Raw genomic sequence first — 17,763 nt, 5'->3', positions numbered from 1 at the left:
GAAGACCACTGTCCCTCCCGCCCCTCACTCCCACACACCCCTTTTTAAAAATACTACTATTTTAGGGCAGCTTTAGGTTCTCAGCAAGATTGGAAGAAAGACACAGAGGTTTTGTGTTTAAGATTTTCTTAAATTTAATGATTTGAGAGAGAGGGCACAAGCAGGGGCAGAAGCAGAGGGAGAGGGAGAAGCAGGCTCCCTGCAGAGTGGGAAGCCTGACTTGGAGCTTGAGCCCAGGACCTCGGGATCAGCACCTGAGGTGAAGGCAGATGTCTAACCTACTGAGCCACCCAAGTGCCCTGGGATAGAGGTTTTTTATATACTCCGTGTCCCCACACATGCAGGTCCCCCTTTTTTGCATGTCCATAGCTCCGTAAGGACCTGTAAACTCCATGAGAACTTGGATCCTTTGCAAGTTTTTAAACCCCTCGTGCTCAGCACAGTGCTAGATAATTCATAACCACATCAATGTTTAATAAATGTTCGGAAAGCGTAAGAGGCTGGTACTGCACACATTCTCAATAAATACTGATTTTCTTCCATCTCTGAAAGGTGGTCAGCCTGGAGGGGAGGGCAAATCCTGGACTGCTTTCCATCCATTTAGGATGGAAAGTACGCAGTGTTTTCCTCCCAAGGTGGCATTGTGAGGAGGCAGCAGAAAGTTAAGGCAAGTTTGAGTCATCAGACTTGAGGTGATTATGGATTACCTCGCTTTAGAGTACATTTTTTTTTAAAGATTTTATTTATTTATTTGACAGAGAAATCACAAGCAGACAGAGAGGCAGGCAGAGAGAGAGGAGGAAGCAGGCTCCCCGCTGAGCAGAGAACCCGAAGCGGGACTTGATCCCAGGACCCTGGGATCATGACCCGAGCCGAAGGCAGCGGCTTAACCCACTGAGCCACCCAGGCGCCCCATAAATAAACAAAATCTTAAAGAAAAAATATAGACTGCTATACAATTTCTTTAAAAAATTTAAAAAAAATTCAATTAGCCAACTTCTAGTACATCATTAGTTTTGATGTAATGTGCAATAATTCATTAATTGTGTATAACTGGATATATAAATCTTAAAAAACAAAACAAAAACAAAAACCAACCCTCGTGTTTCTCTCTGGAAACTGGTACCAAGTGTTGCCTCTCATAGCCTGTCAATCCTGGCATATAGTGGTCATCAACAAACTTAGGGCGATGAATGACTTTCTCAGATTATATTTTGTTTCGTGTTCCCCTTCACTCTCCATCTCTGCAGGTAAGCCGGGCTTTAGGTCTCCTTGCCTGGAGATCTCTTGTACCTGGGCAGGGTACACAAAGTTTTCTGCCTTTTGGAATAGCCTAAACCAGAAGAATAAATGGAACACGGGTGGGCTGAATTTAACCTTCCAGAATTTTTTTTTAACCTGTACAGTATTTTAAGAAAATTTTGTATTAGTTGCCAACATACACTATAGCAACAGGAAACAGGTCAGTGGTTGCCAGGGGCCAGGAAGGAGAGAGAAGTTAAATTCAAAGGGGCAGGTGTGGTGGGCACATAACTGTAGGCAGTTGTGAACTCATAGAGCTGTGCATTGAAAGAGGAGGTTTTACTGTGTATAAATTGTACATCAACAAAATCTGGTCTTACAGATAAATTCCCAGGCCATCTGGATACCTGACCTTGAGATACATTGAGTCCTTGCTCTTCCTTTTTGTCCTTGCTATGGGCTAGTTGGCTGCCCAGAGCAGCAGCATCTGTGGCCATTCCCAGCCAAGTTGTAGCAACTACTGAATGGCTAGAGTTAGGAAAAACACTTTTTTAAAAAAAGATTTTATTTGTTGATTTGAGAGAGAGAGAGAGAGAGAAAGAGAGCAAGCATGAGAAGGGGGAGGGTCAGAGGGAAAAGCAGACTCCCTGCTGAGCAGAGATTTTTTTTTTCCACCCCACCCCCAATGTGGGACTCCGTCCTGGGACCATTACGTGAGCTGAAGGCAGACACTTAATGCGGACTGAGCCACCCATGCACCCCGAAAAACATCTTTTTAAAAAAGGAGAATGGGTACAGTATAGGCTGAGTATGGGAAAGAGGCAGAGCAGTGAAATGAGGTAGGAGGAAAGAAAAGAACTTGATTTCATCCTCTGCTTCGAGGGAGCCCAGGCAGAACCCAGGAGGAGGCCGGTAGGGGAGTCCTGCCGAAGTGCACCCAGCCAGATGAACAACGGATACATTCCATTTCCTGGAGCCGGTATTCTAATTCTTTCAGGCTAGAAGATGTTGGGAAGGGGATAGTAAAAGTTACTTTCGATCTTGGTTCACTTAACTGGATACAAGAGCTGCTTAGTTCTCAGAAGCCAGCTCTTGCTCTCCTTATTGGGGGGTGGTAGTGCCGGAGGGTGATCTGTAAGATGGGGGGCACTGCAGTTGGGAGAAAACAGGCTAAAGACTATGTTCTTTCCTTCCAGCACCCCTGACAAGTCCTCCCCCACCCCCACCCCCATATTTCCCTGGGATGCTTTTCCAGACGTTTTTATACCAAGTATCTCCACTCTACACACCTGGACATCTGTCTGCAGCGAAGGACATCTCCACATTCAACCCAATGATCTCTACTAATTAATCCTGTTGGTTGCTTGGCGGGTCCAGTTATTTTCATGTTCAGTCTTACCAGCAAAGACCTGACCTCTCTTGGATTTAAGGTACAGTCGGTCCTTGAACAGCATGTGTTTGAACTGCGCAAGTACACTTACAGGGGCGTATTTTGATAAATACAGTATTGTACTGTAAATGTATTTTCTCTTATGACTTTTTAAAAGATGATTTCAGAGAAGGGCAGAAAGGAGGGGCAGAGGGAGAGGGAGAGAGAATCCTCAAGCTGATTCCTTGCTGAGCATAGAGAGCCCCACGATGCAGGGATCAATCCCAGTGCAGGGCTGGATCGCAGGACCCTGAGATCATGACTGGAGCAGAAACCAAGAGCCGGCTGCCCAACTGACTGAGCCACACGGGTGCCCCCATGTTAATCAGTTGTTTATGTTATGGGCAAGACTTTCAGTCAACAGTAGGCTCTTAGTTAAGATTTTGGGGAGTCAGGAGTTACATAGGAATTTCTGACTGTGTAGGGGGGCTGGCATCCCTAAACCCTGTGTTGTCAAGGGTCACCTTTAGGAACCAATTGCTTTGGTAGAGTGTGTGTGCACATGAGCTTTTTTTTTTTTTTTAAAGATTTATTTATTTATTTGACACACAGAGATTACATAGGCAGAGAGGCAGGCAGAGAGAGAGAGAGAGAGAGAGAGAGGAGGAAGCAGGCTCCCTGCTGAGCAGAGATCCCGATGTGGGGCTCGATCCCAGGACTCTGGAATCATGACCCGAGCCAAAATCAGAGGCTTTAACCTACTGAGCCACCCAGGCACCCCTGCACATGAGCTTTTATCATGGATGACATTCCTGCTCAGCTCATGTTACCTCCAAGGCGACCGCTCAGACTACTCTTTGTTGCTCCTCTTCCCTTGATTACGAGCAGGCTTGGCCTTCCTTTAAAGCCGGAGGACTGTTTAGGCACTGGGGCTCTGGCCTGCAACGTCTGCGGCCAGGATGCCTTCTGTGTACCTCAGTGGGAATCCTGGCTCCTAATGGGAAAGGAAGTTGCATGGAGCTGCTCTTGTAGCAGGCCTTTTGAAAGGTGAAAGATGCTCCACAGGTACGGAGATATGCCTAACTTGTTTTGGGGGGAGAATGGAGGTGTGGAACTGTTCCTTAACTGCCTCGCCTCTAGTTGTTTCTCCCCGCTGCAATTCCCGGGATTGGCTCTTGAGCTGGGCAGTGTCGTCATGAGGTTCATGCATGGCTGAGACTAGAGGTGGCCCGGTGTGTCTACTATCTGTACTGTCTCTGCCTGAGCCCGCCAGCCCCTCCTCACGTGAGCAAAACAAGACCACTTTCAGCCATCTTCCCCTCTGTGTAATACGCCTGGGATTCACGTGGACGTGGCTTCCCTGAAAAGCCCTGCACCATGGACATTGTGAGACTATCTGGCCCTACTGAGTATCCAGGGCCTGTTAGGAGCTTATCACAGCTGGGGAAGGCTGTGATTTGTTTATTTAAAGACACTTTATTTATTTGAGAGTGAGTGAGAGAGGAGGGGGGGGGAAGAAGCAGACGCCCCACTGAGCAGGGAGCTCAGATGTGGGATCATGACCTGAGCCCAAGGCAGATGCTCAACTGAGCCCACCAGGTGCTGCAAAGCTGTGGTTTAAATTAGCTAAGAGCATGTAATATAAGGTCAAGAGCCAAGGAAAAGGAAAAAGAACAGCTAGAGGAGAAAAAGATACCCTTTTGTATACAATTTTATTAGAATAAAGACGGACAGGAAAAGGGCTTTGGCAGGCCATCCTTACTTGTCTCCCTAGAGAGCAGTCGTATGGGAACCACTGGTGGAAGAGACGATTAAAGATAATAGAAAAGTGTGAACTGAGGAGTCTAAAATCTAATAATGGAAGAAGAGTGCCAGCAATGGGCCAGGAGAAGCAGCACCAGATATCAGTACCGGTAAAAAGACTGGGCCGGGCAGAGCTGGGGGCAAGCCATTGTGCCAAGCAGCTGGAGATGGAAGGAAGCTAGCAGTCCGGTTTCACCGTTTGTGTCTAATTCTTAGCTGCTGCCTGGGTGACAGAGGTGAGAAAGCAAGGATCAAAACTTACTAAGGCTGGGATTCTTTTTTTTTTTTTTCCCGAAGATCATATATATCTTTTTTCTTTTACTGTGTTATGTTAGTCACCAAACCGTACATCATTAGTTTTTGATGTAGTGTTCCATGATGCATTGTTTGCATAGAACACCCCGTGCTCCATGCAATCCTTAATCCCCATCAATGGGCTCACCCATCCCCCCACCTCTCTCCCTTCTAAAATCCTGTTTGTTTCCCAGAGTCCATAGTCTGTCATGGTTTGTCTCCCACTCCGATATTCTCTGCTTCATTTTCCCCTTCCTTCTCCTAATGTCCTCCACGCTATTCCTTATGTTCCACAAATAAGTGAAACCATATGATAACTGACCTTCTCTGTTTGACTTATTTCACTCAGCATAATCTCCTCCAGTCCCATCCATGTTGATGGAAAAGTTGGGGATTCATCCTTTCCGATGGCTGAGTACTATTCCATTGCATATATGGACCATATCTTCTTTATCTATTTGTCTGTTGAAGGCCATCTCAGCTCTTTTTATTTATTTATTTATTTATTTATTTGAGACAGAGATCACAAGTAGGCAGAGAGGCAGGCAGAGAGAGAGAGAGGAGGAAGCAGGCTCCCTGCTGAGCAGAGAGCCCATGCGGAGCTCCATCCCAGGATCCTGGGATCACGACCTGAGCTGAAGGCAGAGGCTTTAACCCACTGAGCCACCCAGGCGCCCCCATCTCAGCTCTTTTCACACTTTGGTTATCGTTGCCATTGGTGCTATGAACATTGGGTTACAGATGACCCTTCTTTTTACTACATCTGTACCTTTGGGGTAAATACCTAGTAGTGCAATTGCTGCGTCATAGGGTAGCTCTATTTTTAATTTTTTGAGAAAACTCCACACTGTTTTCCCAAGTGGCTGCACCAACTTGCATTCCCACCAACAGTGTACGAGGGTCCCCTTTCTCCACAGCTTCTCCAACATTCATTGTTTCTTGCCTTGCCGATTTTTGCCATCCCAATGATGTAAGGTTTCTCAATGTGATTTTGATTTGAATCTCCCTGATAGCTACGGATGATGAACATCTTTTCATGTGTCTGTTAGCCATTAGTATGTCTTCTTTGGAGAAGTGTCTGCTATGTCTCCTGCCCATTTTTTGACTTATGTATTTGGGCGTTGAGTTTGAGTTCTTTATAGATCTTGGATATCAGCCCTTTGTCTGTAGTGTCGTTTGTGAATACCTTCTCCCATTCTGTGGGTTGCCTCTTTGTTTTGTTGACTGTTTGCTTTGCTGTGCAGCTCTTTATCTTGATGAAGTCCCAAAAGTTCATTTTTGCTTTTGTTTCCCGTGTGAAGGTAGGAAATTCTATTGTGAAAATGAGGTCCCTTTTCCTCACAAACCGTAACTCTCGCTAATGCATTTGGAGTTGTTTGAAGGAGGTTGGAAAAAAACAAGATCCTACAGTGAACCAAATTCCTTGGAGGTGTCAGATGTTCTGAAAGAGTGGTGCTCAGGAAAACGAATGTAATTCTGATGGCCTGCAGTATCTTCTTGTGATTAAAGTCACACATGCTTTTCAAAGGTGGGTGATGAGTCTTGTCCATCTCTGTGTTAACTTAAGTGCTGGATCTCATGCAGAGTTTGGAGCACCTGCTGCCGAAGCAGGACCAGCCAATATAGCTGTGATGCGATGCGGTTTCTCAAAACGGAGGCTTCTGGTACCACTGGTAACTGCAAAACTTGACTGAAAGCTCCTTCCTCAAGCCTGAAAATGTGTTTTTCTTACCAGACCAAAACATGAAAAGGGGAGAGGGGGAGGGCCTGCAAGATATTTAGAATGAAAATATTCCTTCGTAAGTAACTAGCAACTTGGAATTGTCACAGAAGGGAGAGATCCTGGTGTGTGGACAGCTTATACCTTTGGGAGCAGAAACTTAATTTTATCTATTCACTGGAGGCAACTCAACTTAGGAAATAACACAAGTTTTGAGACTTTTATTTTATTTACAAGTAAATGAAGAATGTCTTCTGTGAACGCTAATTTGGGGACACGAAGAGCAATATAAAGAAGTAGTTGCCTGCTCCACAGTGGTATGTGAAAGGAGTCCTTGCCACTGATTTTTTTTTTTAACCATGATTTTTGTCATTAAAAAGGAAAAAAAAAAGCCACGTGTTTTCTTCATGTTGCACATGTGAAAGAATTCAAAATAAAAAGGACTTTCCAAAACTCTAGTCTCTAGTCAAATGTGTAAGGTGACCAGATGTCACTTTCATTGGGTGACAGCCCCTGCTCCCCAAGAGCAATAGCCTCCGAGCAGGTGACTTAATACTCATCAAGAGTATCTGCCCGAGGAATGGAGAGACCCCGATCCTTCAGAGCTTGAACTTTCAGCTTCTCGGCTTCCTGCTTGGTCTGCTGTTCTACCCTTTGTTCTTCTAGGATTTCTTCAATAGACACTTGCTGGAGGGGTGTGTCACTCTCCTTTTCCAAGTCCTACAAAAGAAGCAGGGTTGAAAAGCCTCAACTGACCATTGAGAATAGAAAACATTACAGACCTTTATGCAAATGGATTCCTGGGTCGGGCTTGGGTTATTTTTTATAATTGTGACAGGGCTGAAATAGCCTTCTCCTGGGGACAGAGTGGCTGCCAGGAGTGGCTGGCAACACCACCCAGAACATATACTTATGTGAATTTGGTAACAGGGAGAAGTATTAGTGTGTCTCATAAACTTTAAGTTACCTGAAGTCCTACATTACTCAAGGATTGTTTTTCTTAAACAATAATTATACATATATATGTATATACATATGAACAGCTCTTTCCCCAACCCCAAAGGATCCAAGAAAGAAGTTACTGAGACCAAGATGGCTTTATATAAGTTTTATATTTTTATATTATCAAAGTCAGCTTAAAAAGGACAGTTGTGGCTGACTAAGGAGGTAGAGAACACTGATTCAAAGAAGCACCCCCCACCCAAAGACAAAAAACTGTCCCTCTGTTCCATTAACTAGGAGTCTTTAAATTATAATGCAAGATTCTTTGCCCCTCTAATGGTAACAAATTTACTAGAGAAAACCTCAGTAAACCAATTAGGTTACTAAACCAGTTTGGCTCCAATATATATCTTTATATTTTGGTTTGAAAAAAATTTTTTTTCTCTTATTTTAAAAATACATGCTCACTGTATGAAATTTAGAAAATGGACAAACAGAAAAAAAATTTTTTAATTACCCATAATTCCAGTATGGAACAATATTTTGGTGAATAGCCTTCTAATTTTTCCATGTATATATTGACTTAAAAAAATCCTACAATGCAAATATTAACTGTAATTTTTTCACTCACTCGGGCATATGCTTTTTAATGTAGGCTCCACACCCAGTGTAGAGCCCAATGTGGGGCTCAAACTCACAATGCTGACATCAACACCTGAGCTGAGATCAAGAGTTGGATGCTCAACCAACTAAGCCACCCAGGTGCCCCTATTCTTAATATTTTTAGATCTGAACACCTGATAAATATCTGATAACTAATCTTATAATGCAGAACCTTGCTATAAAAGTATCTCACTATCCAGATTCAACTTATTCTCCTTAAAATGAACATATAGGTACTATTCTTGTTTCTGTAAAATGGAAAGATTATATATACAGGGTATTCTTATTTATCTTCCTCTATGGTTTTCGATTATAAAATTCTGGGAAGGCATCAACATATACACAAACCTTCCAGACGCTGCACCCTCCACTGGGTACTAACACGCCATGTGCTGCCAAGACCTCAGAACCCACAGACAGGGACATCAGGGGGAAGATTTTCACCAGAGAGGTTGGAATGAAAGCCACACAAATTACATAAGCAAGTCCTGCCTTGGCTGAAATGTTAGCTGAACCAGGCGAAATATATCTAATCAAGAATAATCCACCCTCACAATCCATGGGTAGCAGCTGAAGGGAAGATAATGTTCTTAGCGTGGTGTACTGCCTAGTTTTCAATATGTTACTCATCAGGCTAGTCATGTGGTTCTAATGATGCCAATTCCCAACAATCAGTCTTATTACTTAAGGCTGTGTGCATCACCATCCTTGAGGCAGAATCCAGGGACTTCCTAAACAAAAGATGTTTACAGCCCTGAATTGGTTTCTGGGTATGAGTTTCTCTGGGGCTGATACTTAATTTCATCACACTGACCATTAATCATAGAGCTGTATAAGCACTCCCAAACCACAAGGCTTTAGTGGTACCACTGTAAAAATTCTGCAGTATCCAAACCATTAACAGATATGAGTATTTTCTCCACAAACTTTTTCTTTCTCAAGACCAAGTGCAAGTTCCCTCCTCCTCATCTATATGTGTACCACGTAGATGAGGGCCCACATGTGCCAATGCAATGGCACACACAGCATTTTTGTGGTGTCCACGACTATAAAAGTGAAGCAGAGTATGTGTAAATATTTTAAGTTAAATCTTTTCTCCTGAGAGCAAAGTCGTGTTTCCTCTTTGAAAATTAAGAAAAGCATAAACAAAGGAAAAATAATCACTCCTACTTCTACTATCCAGAGATGGGTCAGCCCCTCTTCATATACCGGCAGGGCACTTTAGTCATTTGCTCACGCCACTCCCCACACCTCATGGTACCACAGTGCTGTGTTTCAGCCTCTGTGTATTACAACGAGATTAACTTCTACCGCTGAAACATGCAAAAAACGATCTACTGAACCAAAAATACCCATCGCAAAAACACTTTAAAAATTAGAAAAAAATATTTCCTCCATTTCATAGCAGCACGTAGCAATGCTGTTACTGACAGTATTGATTTGTCATTGCTAGTGTTTCAGCTAGAGGTCTCCAGGCCAACCGGACCCTGGCAGATTATCTCCTTACTTTCTCAAACAACTTCATGTTAAAAGTCACTATAGACCAAACCACTCCACTCCAAAGACTTCTGTAAACCTGATTTAAGATGCAGTTAGCTATTGAGAAACTATACTGAAATCTTTACAAACAAGACAGAAAAGGATAAAAGCAAACACCAAAACTTTTTAGTTCGATACTCCTGGCAAACCCAATAATCAGAAGCAAAGCCAAAGGTTTTAATAAGGTATTTTTCTTTTTAAGTAAATATTTTATGTAAAACATGAAATCAAGTTTTATCTTCTTTTAAAAATGTCTGAGAATCATTATACTGTACACCTGAAACTAACATAACACTGTATGCTGGGGTGCCTGGCTGATTCAGCTGGAGGAGCATGCGATTCTTGATCTTGGGGTTGAGTCCGAGCCCCATGTTGGATGTAGAAATTACTTGAAAATAAAATCTTAAACAACAAAAAAAACTATTGTATATTAACTAACTGTAACTAAAATAAAAACCTAAAAAGCCCCCCGCCCCCAAAAAGTCAGAGCACTTCTATTAGCTATCTAGTTTTCTAATAGTGTGTGTGTTTGTGTGTATGCCTAAATAAATGTATATTGTGTATATGCATGGTTATGTATGTACACACACACACACCCCTAAACACTTTAGAAGACTTAACTTTTCACCTGCCAACTGGTCTCCCTGGCATACTGAGGTATCCTCTTTGGCTGTGAGCTAAGGATCCAAGTGAGACTGAGCTCCGTTCTCAAGAGGTAACAGAAAGGCTTCTCCTACAGCCCCCTTCGTTCCTTCCCCTTCCCCCTTTAAAAAACAGGACATCACGATGTATATCCAATGTGTTTTTTCCTCCCAGCCTTGCTCATTAGCTCTGTCATGAAAACCTACTTATAACCAATTGTTTAAATGACTGCAAAATATTCCAGTGTGTATAAATCATACTTTATTGAATTATTCATCTGTTTGTTATTAAGTTTTTCAACTTTCTACTATTAAAGATAGAAGAAATAATATATTGATGAACATGTTTGTACAGTATGCTACTTCTACATCAGGTAAAATCAATGATGCTTTGCTGCTAATGGGATCAAAATGTTTAAAATGCCAAGAGGCACTGAAACAAAGTTAATTATTCTCTGTAGTTTTCCTTTTATACCTGTAGCTTTCCTAAACTGATGTGGTGGTTTCTGTGAGAAGCTGGGTGCCATGTGGAAAATATATTTTTTCCTCTTGAAAAGGCAAAAAGAAACCTGACTAGTATGATTATCAAGACCCACAGCAGCTTAACGGTTTTCACTTACTATTTCTCCTAGTAGGACAACATTTTCTCCTCTGACCACAAAAATCCCTCGAGGAATATCACCGTATTTTTTGCCCACATGAATACGCTCCACAGTCTGATGTAGCACTAAATTAGCTATAAGTGCACAGGGAAGAAACAAAGATATTTAGTTCAAATTATTGGGTAAAGGTCCATAACTCAAATAATCAGTTATTTTGAGTAGAAAAGATTTCACTGAACATGATTTCCAAACTTTCTAATTCTGGGAAAAGCTAAAATTTTAAACAGTCTTCCCCTGTTTTATTAAGACACACCACTTGTGAGACTTCTAAACAACTGTAAAAAGAGAATATTGGGGATTATGTTGCACTAATGCATGAATGATGGTGGGAATCAGTTACAAAAATTAAATTCCTTTACATCAGTGAGATTGTGAATACTGACATGACTAGAAGAAAATATAAAAGGGCAGGGCACTTGGAAGACTCTAGAACCTAAAAAACTGCAGAGTTGGAAACTTTTTTTTTTTTTAAACAAAAAGCAGTTTTTCTATGTTGCGTGAGTATGTATATATGATGATTTACCAAAGATTTAACTTTGTTTCAGTACTTAAGATTCACATAACCCAGTGCAGGTATCCAGCGATTATGATACACAAAAACCTCTTTTTTTACTTTGTCAGATAACAATACCTGGTAATCTGACAATAAAGTCAGGATTTGCTACTTTTCCCCCAAAGGACAAACCTGACTTAAGATTCAGAACCCCAGTCTTTTAAGAATAATTATTTTTCTTTTATAAATTGGTACTATTTGTCTTGGTTTGTATCTATGCTATCTTCTGTAATTTCTCTAGGCATTTCAATTATGTTGAAATCCACTAGCAGATGTCCAACAAATGTTGTTATGAACTGAGAAGTTCCTTGAAACAGAAGCAAATATAGATCTCTATATAGAAAAATGCAAGATGCAAAACAAAGACTGAGATTCTCCGAGTCTGATGTATCCCTAAAGTGTAAAATCTTGAACCGAAAGTTGGGACCCCAAAAATGCTTCAGGAAATGCCTTCTACTACCCAGCTTTCATTGGACAGGGAGGGATTACCTTCAGTGCAGGAACTGCTTTGAAGAGTAGTCGCACCCAAGCCAATGTATAAATGAGCAGCTTTTTCAGTGGACTGAGTTTATGCCTATCATTTGGCTCCCTCTACTGGGGAAAATAAAAAAAGTCCAAAACACTAATCAAATGTTCTAGGGAAAACCAGTTTTAGAAATACAAGCTTGTAAATATTAGCTTTGAATCACTTAATCATAAAACAGAAAACAATGATGTAATGACTCCAAACAGTATGCCATTATGCCAGACACTTGAAAAATTTGCAGATAAATAAATTTCAACATGACATAACACAAACATACAACAGCAGCTGTTCACTACAGAGAAGTCTGTAACTAGTACATACCAAATTGATCAATGCTTCTTAAAAAACCTATGAGCGTCCTTCCATCTCGAAGCAGGACCAAATGCTTTTCTGGGGAGAGGAAAAAATATTTAAAAAGTGAGCACTGTTAGCTTCATTGAGTTTACAGGATTAACAATAAAACAAAGTTAACAGCAGGTTAAGCTCTACCACTTCTTCCAAAGTATTTAAGGCACAGTTTACTAGGAAATTAGAGGGAGGACCAAGGCATCCTGTGGTTTAGATGAGAAGATTCCCGTGGTGGCAGAGTGGGCAAAAGACTGGGTGAGCAGCCTGGAAGTCTGACTCCCAGCTCTAGATGCTGATGTTAGCAGTTAAACCCTCCCAGTGTCATGTCAGTTACTATATACACAAATTGAGAAATTTAGTCTAGATGACCTATATGATCTTAATATTAGAATTATTTTCCTCTCAACTTATAGAAGAGCTTCTATTTCACACTTTGGGAGCAGGGAAGGTTTTAAATAAAAACAATGCCTCCAACAGATGAATGAGGATGCTGATAGTAAGCTAGAGCAAAAATTCAATTAATATTTATTGAGAGCAATGGTCTGGGGCTTAGATATACAGTAGGGAAGAAAGCTCACAAAGTCACCAACCATATCAACTTACATTCCTGGTGGAGAAAGGCAAACAAGTAAACACACACACACAAACACACACACACACGAACGACCTACTGTGATTAGTACAATGGAATAATAAACAAAATAGCAGGATAACATGATGAAGAGAGAGGGAAGGTAGCTACAGAAGAGAGGGTGACTAGGGGAAAACTCTCCGAAGAGGTGTCTTTGAGCTGACACTGAAGAATGACAATAAGCCAGTTACCAGAATAGCTAGCAAAATTCATTCATTAATTTCTTTAATGCTATGCATAAAGTACATTCTAGAAACATAACAGAGAAATAAGACAGTGATTCTTCCCTGAAGGAATTTATAACCTTCTTTGCACTATAATTAAATACAACAAGAAAGCATATCTTAATTATATGTAAGGGAAATTATCTAGCTGGTGGAGGTATCTGAGCTGAGCCTTAAAAGATAATTTTTGGCCTCTGGGATGAATGACGGGGAAAGGGAAAGGGGAATCTGTAATTTAGGAAGCAGAGGGGAAAAAGGCAGGTATGTATCCATATGTTTGGCTAAAAGGTGGGGATGTAAAGGGAAGTCACAGGCTATGAAGCCCCAAAGTACCAGAAGCAGGTTCAATTTGGATTATACTTTACAAGAAAACACTGAAGACTGAACGGGCAGAAAAGGGAGAGCAGAATGTGAGACATGAAGAGGAAACCTACACTAAGGCCAATGAGAAGGGAGAGTTGCAAGAACTAAGACGGTGTTGTTCTACTGTTTTTTAAAAAATATATTTATCTGGGGCGCCTGGGTGGCTCAGTGGATTAAAGCCTCTGCCTTCGGCTCAGGTCATGATCCCAATGTCCTGGGATCGAGCCCCGCATCGGGCTCTCTGCTCAGCAGGGAGCCTGCTTCCTCCTCTCTCTCTGCCTGCCTCTTCGCCTACTTGTGATCTCTGTCTGCCAAATAAATAAATAAAATATTAAAAAAAAACATATATATTTATCTTAGAGAGAAAAAGAGAGGACATGCACACTCACAGGGGGAGGGGCAGAGGGAGAGGGAGAGAGAGAATCCTCAAGCAGACCAAAACAAATGCAGACAACGGGATTTTTTTTTTTTTTTAAGATTTTATTTATTTATTTGACAGACAGAGATCACAAGTAGGCAGAGAGGCAGGCAGAGAGAGAGGAGGAAGCAGGCTCCCCGCTGAGCAGAGAGCCCGATGCGGGGCTCGAACCCAGCACCCTGGGATCATGACCTGAGCCGAAGGCAGAGGCTTAACCCACTGAGCCACCCAGGCGCGCCAGACAACGGGATTTCATCCTAGGACCCTGAGATCATGACCTGAGCTGAGACCAAGAGTTGGACTTTAAAAGACTGTCACCCAGATGACCTAAGACCGTGTAGTTCTAAGTGATGGGAATCTGCAAAGGTGGGGTGTGACTGTGTGTGTGTGTGTGGGGGTGCTGAAGAAATGAGTAAAGGACATGCAGGAATTTTTTAAAGATTTCTTATTTATTGGAGAGAGAGCAAGACCTTGTGCCAGTGCTCAAATGTGGGGGTGTGTACTGTAGCGGGAGAGAGAAATTCTAAGCAGACTCTGCATTGAGCCCAATGTGGCTCTATCTCGTGACCCTGAGATCATGATCTGAGCTGAAACCAAGAGTCAGATGCTTAACTGCCTGTACGACCTAGGCGCCCCCACATGTAGGAATTTTGAGTCATCATGTTAGGGTGGATGATGCACCAGAAGCTGGCAATAAAAGAAGCTTAAGGTGGAAGATTATTAGCTATTTATGATTCTGAAGTGCTGATCAGGTCACTGCCAACAAGCAGTTGGAAATGTAAGACTGGAATGTCAAAGAGGTCAGAATGAGAGCAATTTTGGATAAGTCCACGAAGAGGTGATATAATCATTAAAGTCCATGAAGCTCTCCTAGAGATTTAAAGAAAGAAGCATGGAGTACCTGGGTGGCTCAGTTGGTTGAGTGGCTGGCTCTTGATTTTATCTCACATCATGATCTCAGGGTCCTGGGATTGAGCTTCATGCTCAGACGGAAGTCTGCTTGGGATTCTCGCTCTCCCTCTGCCCCCACCTCCCTACACTCACCTCATACATGCTCTCTTAAATAAATATATCTTAAAAAAAGAGGAAGACCAAAGTTAGGACCCAAGGAGCCACCTATTTTAGGGAACATTGAGCTGGATAGGTGAGAAAATCAGCAAGTCCAGTGCTGCAGAAATCAAGAGAGCAGAATTACGAATCCAGTGTTAATAGTATCGCAATATTGCAGAGGACAGGGAAGAACCCAGAAGAATGCATCAAACTGCTGCGTTTTAAGAATGCAGCTTCAGCAGTGTGATGACAACAAAACTCAGACTGCGGGAGTAACAGAGGAGGTCTACTGTAGATGGCCAGGAAGTAGAGTCAAAATGGAGAGGATGCAAAAGGTTTGGTGGTAAAGATATGAAAACGGGATAGGAGTTCGATGAGGAGACATAACTGAAAAAAGTACGAGATGGATGGACAAGAATGAAGGGAAGGATCCAGGGAGAGAGAGATGATATGAGAGAAAAAGGGCATTAATGGAAGAAATAGTGGGAAGAAAGAGTAATAGAGGACACAGACTGAAAGGGAGGAATACTTCCTACTCAGATGAGAGGATGGGTGAATATGCAGAAAGATTGAGAAGATAAGAGGAAATAGTTTGTGTGGTTGGGGGGACAGCGAAGGGTGCGTAAGAAATGGTTTCAAACTTCTCAGTAAAGGAGGCTTGGAGTCCACAAAGAAGTGGTTAGAAGTTTGAGAATAAAAATTATTTTTAGTAGACTGGCAGAATGTATTAGGGGCCTCACATAGTTCAGATACATAAAATGAGAGGTGGGAGCAAAACGGCATCCATAGATGACTAAAAGTGAAGATTTCATAACATACTACAGATGGGGCACCTGGGTGGCTCAGTGGGTTAAAGCCTCTGCCTTTGGCTCAAGTCATGATCTCAGGGTCCTGGAATCGAGCCCCGCACTGGGCTCTCTGCTCAGCGGGGAGCCTGCTTCCTCCTCTTTCTCTGCCTGCCTCTCTGCCTACTTGTGATCTCTGTCTGTCAAATAAATAAATAAATAAATAAAATCTTAAAAAAAGAAAAAAGCCACCATATTACAGATGGGCTTGTGCAATTGTTATTCATATACAAACATAGTCCAGTTCACACTACATTTTCTTTCAATAGCAAAATCATTAATTTGGATTTAAAGAATGATTTCAGACCATGAGAAAAAGAGAGTATGATCACAGCCTCACTTTTTATTATTACTATTATTTTTAAAGATTTTATGTATTTGACACAGAGAAAGACTGTACAAGCAGGGGGAGCAGCAGGGAGAGGGGAGAGCAGACTTCCTGCATAGCAGGGCACCAGATGTGGGACTTGATCCCAAGACCCTGAGATCATAACTGGAGCCAAAGGCAGCCGCTTAACCAATTGGGCCACCCAGGTGCCCACTTATTATTTTTTAGAGGATTTTATTTTTAAGTAATCCCTACACCCAAGGGCTGAACTCACAATCCAGAGATCAAGAGTCCTGCATGCTCTACTGTGTGATCCAGCCAGGTGCCCCACCGGACTCACTTTTAAAATTTGTATACATAGTAACTGTGATTGTTGTAACTTGTTTGGAACTGTGTAAACCATTCTGCAGCAATTAGAAATTAATGAGACAGACCACAGGATTAAAAGGATTAGAAAATGTTGCTTGAGGAATAATTCACAGATGAGAGTTTAGAAAAAGGGAAGTCTTCTTAGTACAAGTAAAAGAAAACTGTCGAACAGAAAAATAGGTTTGAAGTGATTCAGGCTTTCCAGAAAAGTCAGTATCATTGTCTGGCAGTGATCTCTATCATCATAACCTAAAAGTGCTAAAGACTGCAATGCAAACGGCTACATGGCATAAAACCTACGTTTACTGACAATTAAGTCCAACAGCTGTTATCTGAAAATTTTCGTTCCTTAATGAACCATTTCTTTAACTATTCTCATTCACCCACGAGTAACAACCAGGTACGTCGATATATTGCAGGTGGGAGATAGTGGACGTAGGGAGGGGCAACTCTCAAGTTTGAGTATTAGCAGCCGCGTCCCTCCAAAGCAGGAATGAATTCTACAGCTTGTGGCTTATCCGCCCGGGGACCGGTGGAGGCGGCGAGACGCAGGATAGAGGTAGTCGGACAGAAGGCAGGCAAACGGAGTGTCTTGTGGCTCTTCACTCACGTGGAGGATGTCAAAGCCGAACACCCTGAAGTGTGCTAAAAACAGCCCCCCGCCCGCCCCAGACTCAATTCTACAAGCTCCCCATGAACAGGTACCCGCCCAGGAGGAAGGATCACACCCCAGACTTCATCCAGAGGACATGAGCTACTCACTGTCGATGTCCTCTATGAGGCTGGCGGTGCCAGGCATATAGTTCATTTTGAGCTGAGATAAGGCTGCAGTGTACAGCGGCGGTGGGCCAGCGCGTCCGACACCTCCTTTCTCAAACCTCAGTCGCCGCCTGGGCGGGACCGGGACAAGAACCCGGACCGGGAGCAGCACGTCTGCCCCGGCTTTCAGCAGCCGGGGCCTGCCGGAAACGCCTCCATATTATTCCCACCCACTTCCGGTATCACGTGCCCATCCTCAGGAAGAGGCGGGGCTGCCGTGCGGTCCCGGGACACCCATTCCCCATCCCCGATAAAAGGGGAAGAGGAATCTAGACTGACTAGATGGTAAGGAAAATGTATTCTCCCTTTTAAGAAACACGGTGCTGCCGCGTGTCTTCTTGCTTCCCAGACCTCCGAGTCACGGAACTCCGTCCTTCAACTCTCAGACGCGGCAGCCCAAGGGGCGGGACCGGG

General features: G+C 42.7%; 1 protein-coding gene across 1 annotated transcript; it reads right to left on the bottom strand.

Moving 5' to 3' along the window:
* Positions 1 to 6,621: 6,621 nt before the first annotated feature.
* LSM1 (LSM1 homolog, mRNA degradation associated) lies at positions 6,622 to 17,742 on the bottom strand. Its single transcript, XM_004758227.3, has 4 exons — positions 17,293 to 17,742; positions 12,276 to 12,344; positions 10,834 to 10,949; positions 6,622 to 7,148 (listed from the first exon to the last, which is right to left on the bottom strand). Exons 1-4 carry the CDS (start codon positions 17,336 to 17,338, stop codon positions 6,978 to 6,980), a joined length of 402 nt encoding a protein of 133 aa, XP_004758284.1. The 5' UTR covers positions 17,339 to 17,742; the 3' UTR covers positions 6,622 to 6,977.
* Between the last annotated feature and the right edge of the window lie 21 nt (positions 17,743 to 17,763).

This window comes from Mustela putorius, unplaced genomic scaffold, assembly GCF_011764305.1.
Source record: "Mustela putorius furo isolate JIRA1106 unplaced genomic scaffold, ASM1176430v1.1 tig00003976_pilon_pilon_pilon, whole genome shotgun sequence".
NCBI lineage: Eukaryota > Metazoa > Chordata > Mammalia > Carnivora > Mustelidae > Mustela > Mustela putorius.
This window is presented reverse-complemented; position numbering and strand designations above follow the sequence as displayed.

Bases quoted from the DNA above. Each gene is read 5' to 3' on its own strand.
- LSM1 (XM_004758227.3), bottom strand. From the start codon at position 17,338: ATGAACTATATGCCTGGCACCGCCAGCCTCATAGAGGACATCGACA. The intron at 12,345-17,292 runs GTGAGTAGCTCA...TCCTCTCCCCAG, and splicing joins CCTCATAGAGGACATCGACA to AAAAGCATTTGGTCCTGCTT. The intron at 10,950-12,275 runs GTATGTACTAGT...GTGCACTTATAG, and splicing joins AAGAAGCATTGATCAATTTG to CTAATTTAGTGCTACATCAG.